General features: G+C 54.6%; 2 protein-coding genes across 2 annotated transcripts in view; one reads left to right on the top strand and one right to left on the bottom strand.

The window, feature by feature from the left end:
- The window catches only part of PTPN23 (protein tyrosine phosphatase non-receptor type 23), a 71,788-nt gene extending 66,313 nt beyond the window's left edge, over nt 1–5,475 (top strand). The window contains 2 exon segments of the mRNA XM_060247890.1: nt 3,319–3,432; nt 4,885–5,475. Coding sequence (XP_060103873.1) covers nt 3,319–3,432; nt 4,885–5,475 — 705 coding nt within the window.
- Nucleotides 5,476–8,874: 3,399 nt separating this feature from the next.
- Nucleotides 8,875–17,217, bottom strand: part of SCAP (SREBF chaperone) — a 54,389-nt gene continuing 46,046 nt past the window's right edge. The window contains exons 20-22 of the mRNA XM_060247899.1: nt 16,304–16,384; nt 11,360–11,566; nt 8,875–9,141 (exon numbers count right to left, since the gene is read on the bottom strand). Coding sequence (XP_060103882.1) covers nt 8,896–9,141; nt 11,360–11,566; nt 16,304–16,384 — 534 coding nt within the window. The 3' untranslated portion in view covers nt 8,875–8,895. The remainder of the gene's footprint in view (nt 9,142–11,359; nt 11,567–16,303; nt 16,385–17,217) is intronic.

The raw sequence follows: 17,217 nt of genomic DNA, 5'->3' as shown, positions 1-17,217 counted from the left end.
TTGGATCAGGCCAGTGGCCCATCCAGTCCAACACTCTGTGTCACATAAGAACATAAGAGAAGCCCTGTTGGATCAGGCCAGTGGCCCCTCCAGTCCAACACTCTGTGTCACATAAGAACATAAGAGAAGCCCTGTTGGATCAGGCCAGTGGCCCCTCCAGTCCAACACTCTGTGTCACATAAGAACATAAGAGAAGCCCTGTTGGATCAGGCCAGTGGCCCCTCCAGTCCAACACTCTGTGTCACATAAGAACATAAGAGAAGCCCTGTTGGATCAGGCCAGTGGCCCATCCAGTCCAACCCTCTGTGTCACATAAGAACATAAGAGAAGCCCTGTTGGATCAGGCCAGTGGCCCATCCAGTCCAACACTCTGTGTCACATAAGAACATAAGAGAAGCCCTGTTGGATCAGGCCAGTGGCCCATCCAGTCCAACACTCTGTGTCACATAAGAACATAAGAGAAGCCCTGTTGGATCAGGCCAGTGGCCCCTCCAGTACAACACTCTGTGTCACATAAGAACATAAGAGAAGCCCTGTTGGATCAGGCCAGTGGCCCATCCAGTCCAACACTCTGTGTCACATAAGAACATAAGAGAAGCCCTGTTGGATCAGGCCAGTGGCCCATCCAGTCCAACACTCTGTGTCACATAAGAACATAAGAGAAGCCCTGTTGGATCAGGCCAGTGGCCCATCCAGTCCAACCCTCTGTGACACATAAGAACATAAGAGAAGCCCTCTTGGATCAGGCCAATGGCCCCTCCAGTCCAACACTCTGTGTCACATAAGAACATAAGAGAAGCCCTGTTGGATCAGGCCAGTGGCCCATCCAGTCCAACACTCTGTGTCACATAACATAAGAGAAGCCCTGTTGGATCAGGCCAGTGGCCCCTCCAGTCCAACACTCTGTGTCACATAAGAACATAAGAGAAGCCCTGTTGGATCAGGCCAGTGGCCCATCCAGTCCAACACTCTGTGTCACATAAGAACATAAGAGAAGCCCTGTTGGATCAGGCCAGTGGCCCATCCAGTCCAACCCTCTGTGTCACATAAGAACAGAAGAGAAGCCCTGTTGGATCAGGCCAGTGGCCCATCCAGTCCAACACTCTGTGTCACATAAGAACATAAGAGAAGCCCTGTTGGATCAGGCCAGTGGCCCATCCAGTCCAACACTCTGTGTCACATAAGAACATAAGAGAAGCCCTGTTGGATCAGGCCAGTGGCCCCTCCAGTCCAACACTCTGTGTCACATAAGAACATAAGAGAAGCCCTGTTGGATCAGGCCAGTGGCCCCTCCAGTCCAACACTCTGTGTCACATAAGAACATAAGAGAAGCCCTGTTGGATCAGGCCAGTGGCCCATCCAGTCCAACACTCTGTGTCACATAAGAACATAAGAGAAGCCCTGTTGGATCAGGCCAGTGGCCCCTCCAGTACAACACTCTGTGTCACATAAGAACATAAGAGAAGCCCTGTTGGATCAGGCCAGTGGCCCATCCAGTCCAACACTCTGTGTCACATAAGAACATAAGAGAAGCCCTGTTGGATCAGGCCAGTGGCCCATCCAGTCCAACCCTCTGTGTCACATAAGAACATAAGAGAAGCCCTGTTGGATCAGGCCAATGGCCCCTCCAGTCCAACACTCTGTGTCACTTAAGAACAGAAGAGAAACCATGTTGGATCAGGCCAGTGGCCCATCCAGTCCAACCCTCTGTGTCACATAAGAACATAAGAGAAGCCCTGTTGGATCAGGCCAGTGGCCCATCCAGTCCAACACTCTGTGTCACATAAGAACATAAGAGAAGCCCTGTTGGATCAGGCCAGTGGCCCCTCCAGTCCAACCCTCTGTGTCACATAAGAACATAAGAGAAGCCCTGTTGGATCAGGCCAGTGGCCCCTCCAGTCCAACACTCTGTGCCACATAAGAACATAAGAGAAGCCCTGTTGGATCAGGCCAATGGCCCATCCAGTCCAACACTCTGTGTCACATAAGAACATAAGAGAAGCCCTGTTGGATCAGGCCAGTGGCCCATCCAGTCCAACACTCTGTGTCACATGAGAACATAAGAGAAGCCCTGTTGGATCAGGCCAGTGGCCCCTCCAGTCCAACCCTCTGTGTCACATAAGAACATAAGAGAAGCCCTGTTGGATCAGGCCAATGGCCCATCCAGTCCAACACTCTGTGTCACATAAGAACATAAGAGAAGCCCTGTTGGATCAGGCCAATGGCCCATCCAGTCCAATGCTCTGTGTCACATAAGAGAAGCCATGTTGGATCAGGCCAGTGGCCCATCCAGTCCAACACTGTGTCACATAAGAACATAAGAGAAGCCCTGTTGGATCAGGCCAGTGGTCCATCCAGTCCAACACTCTGTGTCACACAGTGGCCAAAAAATTATACACACACACACTGTGGCTAATAGCCACTTATGGACCTCTGCTCCATATTTTTATCTAACCCCTCTTGAAGCTGGCTATGCTTGTAGCTGCCACCACCTGTGGCAGTGAATTCCACTTGTTAATCACCCTTTGGGTGAAGGACTTCCTTCTATCCGTTTTAACCCGACTGCTCAGCAATTTCATTGAATGCCCACGAGTTCTTGTATTGTGAGAAGGGGAGAAAAGGACTTCTTTCTCTACTTTCTCCATCCCATGCATAATCTTGTAAAACTCTATCTTGTCACCCCGCAGTCGACGTTTCTCCAAGCTGAAGAGCCCCAAGCGCTTTAACTTTTGTTAGGGTTTGTAGAATCTTTCGGGCTCAAGTGCTGTGTTCTACTGGAGAAAGTTTTTCTTCCAGACGTTTCATTCTCAGCTGCGGAGAACATCCTCAGTGGCGTTGCAGCCGGAGCAGGTGCTCAGACCTTCTTGGCTGCTGTGCATTGAGTGAGCTTTAACTTTTCTTCATAGGGAAAATGTTCCAAACCTTTAATCATTCTAGTTGCCCTTTTCTGGGCTTTTTCCAATGCTATAATAACCATTAGGGTTTGAAATCTTTGACAGCTATAATAGCCTTTTTGAGTTGTGTTGCTCTGTCAGTTCTTTGCTGCTTATAAATTGATTGGAAACTACTATTTTAGTGGAAGATTCGAGCTGCTATACTCTTCCACATGGTTTTTTTGGAGAAACACGACTGGATACAATAAACGGGAGGCATTTTTGTTATTAGTCGGTCTTCATTGGATCGTATTCCTTTAAGAGCTTTACTGCATAGAAGTGAACAGGCACAGAGCTTTTTCTTTTTCTCCGAACCACCGTCGGGCAAGGCAAGGGTGTCGCAAACTCTTGGTACTGAGTCCCTCGCTGACTCCTCCTTTCCCAGCTCCACCTCAAGTTCTGCTACGAATCGGTTCTGAAGCACGCCAAGCAGGTCCTGCAGAGACACGGGGTCACCGCACCGTCCGCCGGCAAGCCTGCCAGTAGCCCCTCCCAGAAGGTAAAAGGGGGGGGGGGGGTCTGGCGTCCAGCTGCCTCTAGGGAGAGGGGTGGGGAGGGGAGGCTGCTTTTGTGTCTCAAGAAGAGACTTCTCAAGGCCAAGACGGCAGGGGATCAAGTGTGTCCCTCTTTCCCTGGCCCTGGTCCCGCTAGATTGGATCTTGAGCAGTTGTCGTGGTGAGGTCTAGGGCAGTGGGCTTCAGGTTTGCTAGAGCCGAGAAGCCCGCCCCCCCCCCCCACTGCGAGCCCCACAGGAGAGGAAGGAGAGAGACCACCAGACCTCTGCACCTGCTTGTTCAAGACAGGAGGAGACATGCCCAGCTCCAGCCAGTTTAGTGTAGTGGTTAAGTGTGTGGACTCTTATCTGGGAGAACTCAGATTCTTCAGTGGAACAGGCTTCCTCCTTGGGAGGTGGTGGGCTCTACTTCCTTGGAGGTTTTTAAGCCGAGGCTAGGTGGCCACCTGACAGCAATGAAGATCCTGTGAATTTAGGGGGAGGGGTTTGTGAGTTTCCTGCATTGTGCAGGGGGTTGGACTAGATGAGCCTGGAGATCCCTTCCAACTCTAGGATTCTAAGTTCCCACAGGCTTCCTTGGAAGGTGGTGGGCTCTCCTTCCTTGGAGGTTTTTAAGCAGAGGCTAGAAGGCCATCTGACAGCAATGAGGATCCTGTGAATTTAGGGGGAGGTGTTTGTGAGTTTCCTGCATTGTGCAGGGGGTTGGACTAGATGATCCTAGAGGTCCCTTCCAACTCTATGATTCCCCCCTCCTCCACTCGCAGCTGCTGGAATGGCCTTGGGTCAGCCATAGCTATTGCAGGTGCTGCGAGAGCCCTCTCAGCCACACCTACCTCACAGGGGGAAGGAGATAAAGGAGATTGTGAGCCACTCTGAGTCTCTGATTCTAACCTGAGTCTCTGATTCAGCGAAAAGGGCGGGGTATAAGTCTGCAATTCTTCTTCTCTGATGTGGCGTGTATCCAGGGTGGCCGGAGCCAGGGGTGAGGGTGATGGTCTTGGTGTCTGGGCAGGGGTGTTAGCAGCAGAAAACTGCGTTGTCGAGGCTTCCAGGCCCACCTCTCGCCTTGTTGAGCGGAGGCTGAGTGCCAGGAAGAACGGCAGGAGGGAGTGCGTAAATCAGGGGTGGTCGAAGTTGCTTCACGTAAGAGCCACACAGAACCAATGGCAGATGCTTGAGAGCCACAAGACATGACTGCCAGATGTTTGAAGGCAGGCCGGCAATTAGATGGGAGAGAGGGAGAGGTGGAAAGAAAGCAACTATAACTAAATGCCTTCCGCAAGCTAGCCAGTGGGGTGGTGGGGGCTCCAAGAGCCACGCAATATGTATGGAAGAGCCACTTGTGGCTCCCGAGCCACAGTTTGGCCGCACCTGATGTAAACCCTCGGAAGGCCTCGTATCCTCTCCCACGGCTGTCTCTCTCCTCTCTCCTTCCAGCCGTACGTCCACCAAGACCCCCAGGACCTGGTGCTGGGAGGAGACATGCCCATCAGCTCCATCCAGGCCACCATCGCCAAGCTGAGCATCCGGCCCTCCTCGGGGGGCTCCGAGCCCTTTGTGGACGGGCAGCTGTCGGAGCCCGGGGGGGAGAATGCCGCTGCGCTCCACCCGCCACCCGCTGCAGTGCCGCCTCACCCCGCAGCTGCCGATTGTGGGCGTTCCAGCAGCCTAGAACTGGCCCCTCCGCTCTCGCCGCCTGCCACGCCCGTCCCCCGGCCTGAGGCTCCGGGCCCTTTGGCGGTGGAGAACAGCCACCGGGCGGAGGAGGAGGAAGAGGGGGAAGAGGAGCGGCGGAGCCTGAAGCCGCTTCCGGGGCTGGAGCCCGCGGCCCCTTCGTCGTCCTCGCTGGACCTCCTGGCCTCGCTGACCCCCGAGGCCTTCACCCTGGACAGCTCCCTCAAGGGCCGCCACCGAGTCAGCAAGCAGAGCTTCCGCCAGCCCCAGAACGGCGAGGGCCTGCGGGGGGCCCGACCCAGCGACGACCCCCTCAGCATGCTGGACCCGCTCTGGACACTCAACAAGACCTGAGGAGGGAAGCCGCTCTGCAGCCCCGGCAGGGAGGAGCCGGGGGGCTCTTTGCCTCCACCCCCCCCCCCCCCCCCGCTTCACTTCACAGAGGAGGAGAGCCAGGAAGCCTGGGCTGGGGCTGGCTGCCCCCCACCTCCTCACGTCACTCTCATTCCCCCTTGACAAGATTTCTGAGCTGGCTGTTTCCCTATCCACCCCCCCCTCCCCAGCTAATGGTGTGCTCCGTCTCTCTGGGCAGAGGAGGGGAAGCGCCGAAGAGAAGGGCCCCTGGGCTTGGCCTTGGACCCCCGTCCCCTCTGCGTCTGCTGCTGACCCCCAGGACAGCCACAAAGCCTGTTGTTTCTACGGTTGGGTCCCCTTCTGGTGCAAACCCTTGACCTTTAGGTAGAGATGGACCTCATGCACTTTGGGAGGGGGGTGGTGTCTGCTGCTCCCCGCGATCTGCCACATAATCCTGGCAGGGACAAAAAGGTTTGAGCGGGCCTGAGCCAGCCCGTCTCTCGTCCTCCTTTTCCACTGGCAGCTGCAGAGGCCAGGCTATGGAGCAATGCCCCCCCCCCCCAATGCTGAGTGCTGCACCCACCTGCCCATGTGCCCCCCCCCCCCCCCAGCCACTTAGCTAGCTGCAGGAGCTGAGGCCGGAACGTTGTCCTTTGTGGGAACAGCCAGAGCCTGCCTCTGGGGAATTCACTGGCGGTGTGCACGGGACCATCTGCAGGGGGGAAGGGTAGCGGCAGCTCTGAAACAGGCCGCCCAGAGGGCCAAAGCAGGAACCCACCCCCGGGCCTTTGTCTCCACTGACTGAGCAGTCGAGGGAATTCTTTCTCTCCCTCCCCCCCCCCCCCCCCGTTTCTCTAGCAGCTGGGAAATCAGCAGCACTCTTGGGGAGGCTGGTTGTGTCCCTTGCAGGAAGGGGCCATGGGGGTGGGGTGGGCAGCGGCTTTCTGGGTTCCTCTGCTTTTTCTTTTGTATAAATGTAACATGTCTTCTTCACCTTATTTACTCCAGTTTAGAACCAAACCTTTTTTCAGCTCTTTGCTACTTAAATAAACAGGGCATTGCAGATGGAAAACAGCAGCTGACGTTTTGTTACCAGCTTTGGGGGGTGGGGAGCAATTGGGCAGAGGGCTCAACCACACCAGTTAGGTGTCGTGGTTTCAGTGGGCAGACTCTTATCTGGGAGAACCGGGTTTCATTCCCCCCCTCCTCCACTTGCAGCTGCTGGAATGGCCTTGGGTCAGCCAGAGCTCTAATAGAGAGCCACTTTGGTGTAGTGGTTAAGTGTGCAGACTCTTATCTGGGAGGACCGGGTTTGATTCAGCCCTCCTCCACTTGCACCTGCTGGAATGGCCTTGGGTCAGCCATAGCTCTAATAAAGAGCCAACTGGGTGTAGTGGTGAAGTGTGCGGACTCTTATCGGGGAGAACCGGGTTTACTTCCCCCCTCCTCCACTTGCACCTGCTGGAATGGTCTTGGGTCAGCCAGAGCTCTCGCAGGAGTTATGCTTGAAAGGGTAACTGCTGTCAGACCTCTCTCAGCCCCACCCACCTCACAGGGTGTCTGTTGTGGGGAAGAATAAGGAGATTGTAAGCTGTTCTGGAGGAGCTCCGTGGCGCGGAGTGGTAAAGCCGCAGTACAGTCCAGCTCTCTGTTCACAACCTGAGTTCAATCCCAGCGGAAGCTGGGTTCAGGTAGCTAGCTCCAGGTTGACTCAGCTTTCCATCCTTCTGAGGTTGGTAAAACGAGTCCCCAGCTTGCTAGGGGAAAAGGGCAGATGACTGGGGAAGGCGATGGCAAACCACCCCATAAAAAGTCTGCAGTGAAAATGTGAAAGCAACGTCGCCCCAGAGTCGGAAACAATTGGTGCTTGCACAGGGGACTGCCTTTACCTTTAAGCTGCTCTGAGACTCAGAGATTCAGGGTGGAGGGCGGAATATGAATCCAATGTCGTCCTCTTCTCCTCCGCCTCCCTGCCCCAAAGAACCACACCCAAAGCATTTCAGTTAGTTCTGTTTAATGTGTCTGTCCCTGTACACTTTAGAAAACACAACCTGGTACAAAAGCTGCTGCCGCTGTACAGTCCAAAGGGTACAGCAGAGCTAAGGCCACCGGAGGCATTGTTGTGGGGTGGTGGGCACTGAAGACAAGCCAATGGGGAGCAGCAGGAGCCACGAGGGGAGGTTCGGGGGCTGGCCAGTCTTGTGCAGCAGGGTCCCTCCCATGGAGTGCTAGCCCCCCTGGGAGGGGAGGGGAGGGCAGGCAGAAGACAGCAGATTAATCCAAAGCATCCTTGGCTACACTAACCGGAATAAAAAACAAAAGTCAATGGCTTGAAACACAAAATGGGTTCTAGTTACTCCTCCTTTATCTCTCCCCCCTCCCCGTTTCAGTAGCTGAACCCCCTCCCAAAGCCACCTCCCGCCCTGTGTGCAACGTTCAGCAGCAGGACACCCAATTCGTCTCTGGCCAGGTGTGAGCAGAAACCTCATGGGCAGAAAGCACTCCCAGGCCCGGTCAGTGTGCAAAGGACACTCTGCCCGTGGGGCTGGGCTGCCACAACCGACCATGGGCCACCTGAAGACCCTCGGGGGCCAGAGCTGCGGGGAAGAGAGGAGGCCGCAACCACAACCTCTCCAGCAGGCAAGCCGGCACGGGGGAGAAAGCGGGCGGGTGGGTGGGAGGTGCCGTCCCAGCGTGGTCTCCAGCCGAGCCTCCCCCCCACCTCCTGCCACAATAAATAAGTATGTACAGCACATCAATAAATATGGCAAAGAGCACAACAGCCTCCCTCTCCTCGGCCGGGCAGGAGGCACGCCGAAGGGGGCTTATTGCTAGAAGGAGCAGCTGGGCTTGAGTGCGGGAATGGGGCCGAGCCATATTTGCTCCTCTCGCCCCGCTGCCCTGAGCGCCAGGGGGCATCTCCCTCCCGTCAGCAGGACACAGACGCTGCCACCTCCTCACCGCGGGCAGGATGGCGGAAGCTCAAGGGCCACCGTAAGGCAGGGCTCCCAGCAGCCACCCAGCTGGACCACCACCTCCCCTGCCCAGCCGCTTTTCCTTCAAGAAGGGAGCCCTTCCTTTTAGAGAGAGTAAGCGGGTGGGCAGACTCCTCCCATCATCACACCAGCCAAGGCACCCACCCATTCGGTGGCTCACCTGGCCACCTCCACCCTGGCACATGGAGGAGCGTGGCACGTGGCTGCCCCATGATTCTATTTCCTGGGCCTACGAGGGCTCAGAGCGACCCGTCCTGACCTCCACTTTCCCTCCATCCCTTCTACTACGGACTGCAGGTTTGGTAGCCTCGAGGTGAGGCCAGGAGAGGAGGCCGTCTCTCTCTCTCTCCGCTGTGGAGCCAGTGAGCCCAAACTCCACGGCTGCCAGGTCCCGGCCAGGAGGGGCCCCGTCTCCCGACACTCCTCAGTCGCGCTTCTCCAGCACGGAGGGGACGTAGACCAGGCTGAGCTCACTGCCGAAGTTGCAGACAATGGCCGCGTTCTCCAGCACCAGGATCTGCCGGGCCGGCTGGGCCTCGTTGCTCTTGCCCAGGTAGACGGTCTGCAGCAGGTCGCCGTAGCCGATGTCCCAGAAGGAAACGCAGCCCTGGCCTCCTGTCACCAGCAGGTTGTCCGAGATGACGCCCAGGCTTGCCCCGCACCCCATGTCCTGCACAGAAATGATGGGGGGGGGGTGATCAGAGCAGAAGGCGGCAGCAGCCCCTGCCGGCTTTCCCTCCCTCTGCCGAAATGCACAAGGACATCGCGTGAAGCTGACGGGCAGTAGATTCAGGATGGACAAAAAGCGATTAAAATGTGACATTTTCTGCTGGAGAATGCAGTGGTGGCTACAGGAATAGACAGCCGTATAAAGGGGAGGGTAGACAGATCCATGGAGGTGAGATTTCTCAGTGGCTGCCAGCCACGGTAACTAAAGGGAACCTCCACATTCAGAGGTAGTCAGCCTCTGACTCTCGATGTCAGAAGGAGCCTCAGCCTCTATGCCAGGGGTGGCCAAACTGCAGCTCGGGAGCCACGCGTGGCTCCTTCACACACATTGTGTGGCTCTTGAAGCCCCCACTGCCTGGCTTGGAGAAGGCATTTCTCTCTTTCGATCACTCCTCAAAGCCAAGCCAGCTGACCGCTTAGAGAATGCATTTCAAGTCGTTTTCTTTCCATCTCCCCCCTCCCGCAAACCTCTGACATTTACTCTGTTCCCCAGCTGGCAGGCTGGAGGCCTCTCCGTGACAAAAGCGTCACTGCAGCTCATCGAAGACCTGCCCAAAGCGGCAGGTGCCACATCCCCTGGTTCCTCGACAGGCAGGGAGGGCCACAGGGGGAGGGGGACAGACACAGATGGGACCCACACCTTGCATCTGACACAGAACCAACATCTTCCCCTTGGCTAACGCCAGCCAGGGAGGGGGTGGGCTCTCCTTCCTTGGAGGTTTTTCGACAGAGGCTAGATGGCCATCTGAAAGCAATGAGGATCCTGTGAATTTGGGGGGAGGTGTTTGTGAGTTTCCTGCATTGTGCAGGGGGCTGGACTAGATGACCCTGGAGGTCCCTTCCAACTCTAGGATTCTTCGGGACATGGTGGGCTCTCCTTCCTTGGAGGTTTTTCAACAGAGGCTAGAGGGCCATCTGGCAGCAATGAGGATTCTGTGAATTTAGGGGGAGGCGTTTGTGAGTTTCCTGCATTGTGCAGGGGGTTGGACTAGATGACCCTGGAGGTCCCTTCCAACTCTAGGATTCGTCGGGAGGTGGTGGGCTCTCCTTCCTTGGAGGTTTTGAAACAGAGGCTAGATGGCCATCTGGCAGCAATGAGGATCCTGTGAATTTAGGGGGAGGTGTTTGTGAGTTTCCTGCATCGGGGTTGGACATCGAAATTTCCTGCAGGGGGTTGGACTAGATGACCCTGGAGGTCCCTTCAAAGTCAGTCTTGTCTCTTCAGATTGGCAGTGGCTTTCCAGGGTCTCAAAGCAGAGGTTTTTCACACATACTTGCCTGGACCCTTTTTAGTTGGAGATGCCGAGGATTGAACCTGGGACTTTCTGCTTACCAAGCAGATGCTCAACCACTGAGCCACCGTCCCTCCCCTAAAGAACATATGAACATATGAAGCTGCCTTATACTGAATCAGACCCTGGGTCCATCAAAGTCCTGCCCCAGAAGATAGGACCAGAACCAATGAGTTGCAATTAAATCAGAAGAGTTTCCAGCTCAACATTCGAAAGAACTTCCTGACAGTTAAGAGCGGTTCCTCAGTGGAACAGGATTCCACCTTGGGAGGTGGTGGGCTCTCCTTCCTTGGAGGTTTTGAAACAGAGGCTAGACGGCCATCTGACAGCGATGAAGATCCTGTGAATTTAGGGGGAGGTGTTTGTGAGTTTCCTGCATTGGGCAGGGGGTTGGACTAGATGACCCTGGAGGTCCCTTCCAACTCTACGATTCTATGAACTTCCTGACCGTTAGAGCGATTCCTCAGGGGAACAGGCTTCCTCCTTGGGAGGTGGTGGGCTTTCCTTCCTTGGAGGTTTTTAAACAGAGGCTAGATGGCCATCTGACAGCAATGAAGATCCTGTGAATTTAGGGGGAGGCATTTGTGAGTTTCCTGCATTGTGCAGGGGGTTGGACTAGATGACCCTGGAGATCCCTTTCCGCTCGAGGATTCTATGGCTGTTCTGTTTGCAGCCTTCCTGGGCCTTGCAGTCGGGACGTTCCCATGGCACACACGCAATAGAGTGAGTGGTGATGTCCAGCGCCTCTGTGCCCTCTTCTTCTCAGGGATGCTCACATCCCAGCACCCTGGTCCAAGTGCCCGCCCCCCCCCTGCCCTTCCTGGGACCCAGCTCTGCGGATGGCGCCCCCTCCCCGCAGCCACCCACCTGCTGAATGGAATAGTGCTTGATCCCAGAGCTCCGGTCCCAGATGCTGATGACGTCGTCCAGGCCGCTGCTGATGACACAGGAGCTGGTGCACGTCAGGGAGGTGACATCCCCGCGGTGGGCGTACATGTGACTCACGCGGCTGCCCGTCAGCACGTCCCAGAGGCAGATGGCACCGTCCTGCCCTCCGCTCGCGAGCACCATGGTCTGAAAAGCAGAGGGCAAGTCGGTCGGAGCCCCGTGGCCCGTCGGGCGCCACTACCAAGGACAGAAGGCAGCTCAGCACTTTCACGGGAAGTGGAGGAGGGTGACGAGACGCGTTGAATTCAGGCCACACACAAGAGGATCTTATCCTCTAGGGCAGGGGTGGCCAACGGTAGCTCTCCAGATGTTTTTTGCCTACAACTCCCATCAGCCCCAGCCATTGACCATGCTGGCTGGGGCTGATGGGAGTTGTAGGCGAAAAACATCTGGAGAGCTACCGTTGGCCACCCCTGATATACATCATAGGTTGCAATTTCAGTTGGGCACATTCTACAGATTGATACGGCTATGGCCCAATAATACAATAGTAGGATGGCGATAATGAGATAGCATCACAGCCAGGGAGGCCTAAACAGGTGGAATAGGACAGGGGTGGCCAGCAGTAGCTCCCCAGATGTTTTTTTGCCTACAACTCCCATCAGCCCCAGCCAGCATGGTCAATGGCTGGGGCTGATGGGAGCTGAAGGCAAAAAACATCTGGAGAGCTACCGTTGGCCACCCCTGCCCAAGGAAAGGGGGGAATTTGTCCCTCACACAGTCTGAGGAAAGACCTCCCCCCCCCCATTTGTATCTGAAGGAAGCGGGGAGGAGGGGCCTCTGGGGGGCCAGCCGAAGACAACAGTCAGGCATCCAAGTGGACTGAAATATTTTGAGACTTGTGGTCAAGTGAGGCCTTTCAGTAGCTTAGCTCTGGTGTCAAGGACCAGACACAGATGAACTGACTTTCAGTATCTTTTGAACCTGGTTCTATAGTGCTACTGGGCCTTGAACTTGTTTATTCTGAGGAACCCATATAGAATCACGTTCAAGGCCGAGTAGCACTACAGAAGATCTGGGTTCAAAAGATACTGAACATGAATTCCAGTCAGTCTATAGAGAGAGAGAGCAAGATTTTGGAACCGGTGAACGGCCACAAGTCAAACTGGTGGGCAGACTGACAAACATTCTTTGTTGACCTACAGCTCAGTTCAGAAGTGTCTCAAAGAAGCACCTTTTGTTTCTTCTACTACGTTTATTTGCACGCAGACAGCCAGGCCATACACCCCGGCTCCACCTGCGGTGCTGCTCTGTGTGATACATTGATGGCTGTCTACAAAAGATTCTTTTACGGGTTCTACTGCTACCTTCCACTGATGTTTTGGAACTGAAATCTAACCTGCGTAAAGATTTGAAGTTACGTAACTCCTTTCCTTGGGGTTTTGGGTTTTTTTGCTATAGTTCGTTGTATTTTTGCAATGAACATTTTTTTTTATCACGGAAGGGTTTTAAAAGCCAAGCCAGCAACTGCTAGGTCCCCGGGTGTTTGCTGGTGCATGCTGAGGACTCCACTCCCAGTGGTGAAGCAAAGTTGGGAAAGTGAAGAAGGGTTAAAACGCTTGGGGCTCTTTAGCTTGGAGAAACGTCGACTGTGGGAAGACATGATAGAGGTTGACAAGATTATGCATGGGATAGAGAAGGTAGAGAAAGAAGTCCTTTTCTCCCTTTCTCACAATACAAGAACTCGTGGGCATTTGATGAAATTGCTGAGCAGTAGGGTTAGAATGGATAAAAGGAAATACTTCTTCACCCAAAGGATGATTAACATGTGAAATTCACTGCCACAGGAGATGGTGGAAGCTACAAGCATAGCCAGCTTCAAGAGGAGGTTAGATAAAAATATGGAGCAGAGGCCCATCAGTGGCTATTAGCCATAGGGGCCACTGGCCTGATCCAACAGGGCTTCTCTTATGTTCTTATGTGACACAGAGTGTTGGACTGGAGGGGCCACTGGCCTGATCCAACAGGGCTTCTCTTCTGTTCTTATGTGACACAGAGTGTTGGACTGGAGGGGCCACTGGCCTGATCCAACAGGGCTTCTCTTATGTTCTTATGTGACACAGAGTGTTGGACTGGAGGGGCCACTGGCCTGATCCAACAGGGCTTCTCTTATGTTCTTATGTGACTCGGAGTGTTGGACTGGAGGGGCCACTGGCCTGATACAACAGGGCTTCTCTTCTGTTCTTATGTGACACAGAGTGTTGGACTGGAGGGGCCATTGGCCTGATCCAACATGGCTTCTCTCATGTTCTTATTTGACACAGAGTGTTGGACTGGAGGGGCCATTGGCCTGATCCAACATGGCTTCTCTCATGTTCTTATGTGACACAGAGTGTTGGACTGGAGGGGCCATTGGCCTGATCCAACATGGCTTCTCTTATGTTCTTATGTGACACAGAGTGTTGGACTGGAGGGGCCATTGGCCTGATCCAACAGGGCTTCTCTTATGTTCTTCTGTGACACAGAGTGTTGGACTGGAGGGGCCATTGGCCTGATCCAACAGGGCTTCTCTTATGTTCTTATGTGACACAGAGTGTTGGACTGGAGGGGCCATTGGCCTGATCCAACAGGGCTTCTCTTATGTTCTTATGTGACACAGAGTGTTGGACTGGAGGGGCCATTGGCCTAATCCAACATGGCTTCTCTCATGTTCTTATGTGACACAGAGTGCTGGACTGGAGGGGCCACTGGCCTGATCCAACAGGGCTTCTCTTCTGTTCTTATGTGACACAGAGTGCTGGACTGGAGGGGCCATTGGCCTGATCCAACAGGGCTTCTCTTATGTTCTTATGTGACACAGAGTGTTGGACTGGAGGGGCCACTGGCCTGATCCAACAGGGCTTCTCTTATGTTCTTATGTGACACAGAGTGTTGGACTGGAGGGGCCACTGGCCTGATCCAACATGGCTTCTCTTATGTTCTCATGTGACACAGAGTGTTGGACTGGAGGGGCCACTGGCCTGATCCAACAGGGCTTCTGTTATGTTCTTCTGTGACACGGAGTGTTGGACTGGATGGGCCATTGGCCTGATCCAACAGGGCTTCTCTTATGTTCTTATGTGACACAGAGTGTTGGACTGGAGGGGCCACTGGCCTGATCCAACATGGCTTCTCTTATGTTCTTATGTGACACGGAGTGTTGGACTGGAGGGGCCATTGGCCTGATCCAACAGGGCTTCTCTTATGTTCTCATGTGACACAGAGTGTTGGACTGGAGGGGCCACTGGCCTGATCCAACAGGGCTTCTCTTATGTTCTTATGTGACACAGAGTGTTGGACTGGAGGGGCCACTGGCCTGATCCAACATGGCTTCTCTTATGTTCTCATGTGACACAGAGTGTTGGACTGGAGGGGCCACTGGCCTGATCCAACAGGGCTTCTGTTATGTTCTTCTGTGACACAGAGTGCTGGACTGGAGGGGCCACTGGCCTGATCCAACAGGGCTTCTATTATGTTCTTATGTGACACAGAGTGTTGGACTGGAGGGGCCACTGGCCTGATCCAACATGGCTTCTCTTATGTTCTCATGTGACACAGAGTGTTGGACTGGAGGGGCCATTGGCCTGATCCAACAGGGCTTCTCTTATGTTCTTATGTGACACAGAGTGTTGGACTGGAGGGGCCACTGGCCTGATCCAACAGGGCTTCTCTTATGTTCTCATGTGACACAGAGTGTTGGACTGGAGGGGCCACTGGCCTGATCCAACATGGCTTCTCTTATGTTCTCATGTGACACAGAGTGTTGGACTGGAGGGGCCACTGGCCTGATCCAACAGGGCTTCTCTTATGTTCTTATGTGACACAGAGTGTTGGACTGGAGGGGCCACTGGCCTGATCCAACATGGCTTCTCTTATGTTCTCATGTGACACAGAGTGTTGGACTGGAGGGGCCACTGGCCTGATCCAACAGGGCTTCTGTTATGTTCTTCTGTGACACGGAGTGTTGGACTGGAGGGGCCATTGGCCTGATCCAACAGGGCTTCTCTTATGTTCTTATGTGACACAGAGTGTTGGACTGGAGGGGCCACTGGCCTGATCCAACATGGCTTCTCTTATGTTCTTATGTGACACGGAGTGTTGGACTGGAGGGGCCATTGGCCTGATCCAACAGGGCTTCTCTTATGTTCTCATGTGACACAGAGTGTTGGACTGGAGGGGCCACTGGCCTGATCCAACAGGGCTTCTCTTATGTTCTTATGTGACACAGAGTGTTGGACTGGAGGGGCCACTGGCCTGATCCAACATGGCTTCTCTTATGTTCTCATGTGACACAGAGTGTTGGACTGGAGGGGCCACTGGCCTGATCCAACAGGGCTTCTGTTATGTTCTTCTGTGACACGGAGTGTTGGACTGGAGGGGCCATTGGCCTGATCCAACAGGGCTTCTCTTATGTTCTTATGTGACACAGAGTGTTGGACTGGAGGGGCCACTGGCCTGATCCAACATGGCTTCTCTTATGTTCTTATGTGACACGGAGTGTTGGACTGGAGGGGCCATTGGCCTGATCCAACAGGGCTTCTCTTATGTTCTCATGTGACACAGAGTGTTGGACTGGAGGGGCCACTGGCCTGATCCAACAGGGCTTCTCTTATGTTCTTCTGTGACACAGAGTGTTGGACTGGAGGGGCCACTGGCCTGATCCAACATGGCTTCTCTTATGTTCTTATGTGACACAGAGTGTTGGACTGGAGGGGCCACTGGCCTGATCCAACAGGGCTTCTGTTATGTTCTTAAGTGTGACACTGGGGCAGGACTCACCACTGCTGCTCCCCAGCCCTCCCTCATGAACCCAGAATCCCTCCTCACCCCGGCCTCATCCTGCCCAGCCCAGCATGCTGTGAGCCTAGTGACCCGTCTCCTCACCTGGTCAATGTAGACAGCTGTGATTGCTCCGGAGTGACCCTGCAGGGTGAAGAGGCAACAGGAATCTTCCAAACGAAACACCTGCAAGGGAGCCAGAAGGGGGCCATCAGCAGGGGTGGGGAGTCACGGACCCTCTTCCTTTCACTCTCGGATGTAATCCGTGGGGTTCCCAGAGGACGAGTCTTGGGCTGTGCTGCTCTGAAGCTCAAGGCCAGAACAGACAGATGGACACGCACCAGGCATGGCTGCGGCCCCTCATCCCTACCAGGCTGACAGAGCTTTTGTTCCCATGCCCAAGCAGTCACTACTCAGCCCTGGACCCCAAAGTCCCTTGCAGACCTGGGAAGAACGTCTCGGCTGCAGAGCAGCTGGCCCCCAGTGACACCCAAGGCTCCCTCCCTCTGGCCACAGCTCCCGAAAGTGCAGACGAGTGTCTGAAGGAGAGCAAAAGCATCCCATCCTCCAATGGGAAAGAGAGGCCCAGCATGCACTGCCCTGTGCCTTTTCTGCCAGGCAAACCCAGAGCCCTCTCTCCACTGGGACTCCAAGCCACCCTCAGCTGCTTTCTCTTTGAAGCAGGGCGCTCAGCCAGGAAGTCACAAACAAAAAGGAGCGGGGCGGGGGGGGGCTTTGAAGGGATCTGCCCTGAGCCTGATTGGGGGCGAGTGGAATAAAAATCTGATCAAATAAATAAAATATAATAAGTGTGGCATTTTCCCCCTACAGCAGATCTCAGCCAGTCTCTCCGAGACCCTTTGCCTTGATTCACAGAACGGGGGCTGGAGAGAGGACATGTGGAATGGGGCCCTCCAGCATGACCTTAAACACTGCCATGCTTCTGGCTACTCACAAGAACATCAGAGAAGCCATGTTGGATGAGGCCAGTGGCCCATCCAGTCCAACGCTCTGTGTCA

This window comes from Heteronotia binoei, chromosome 10 (assembly GCF_032191835.1).
Source record: "Heteronotia binoei isolate CCM8104 ecotype False Entrance Well chromosome 10, APGP_CSIRO_Hbin_v1, whole genome shotgun sequence".
In the NCBI taxonomy this organism is placed as follows: domain Eukaryota; kingdom Metazoa; phylum Chordata; class Lepidosauria; order Squamata; family Gekkonidae; genus Heteronotia; species Heteronotia binoei.
This window is presented reverse-complemented; position numbering and strand designations above follow the sequence as displayed.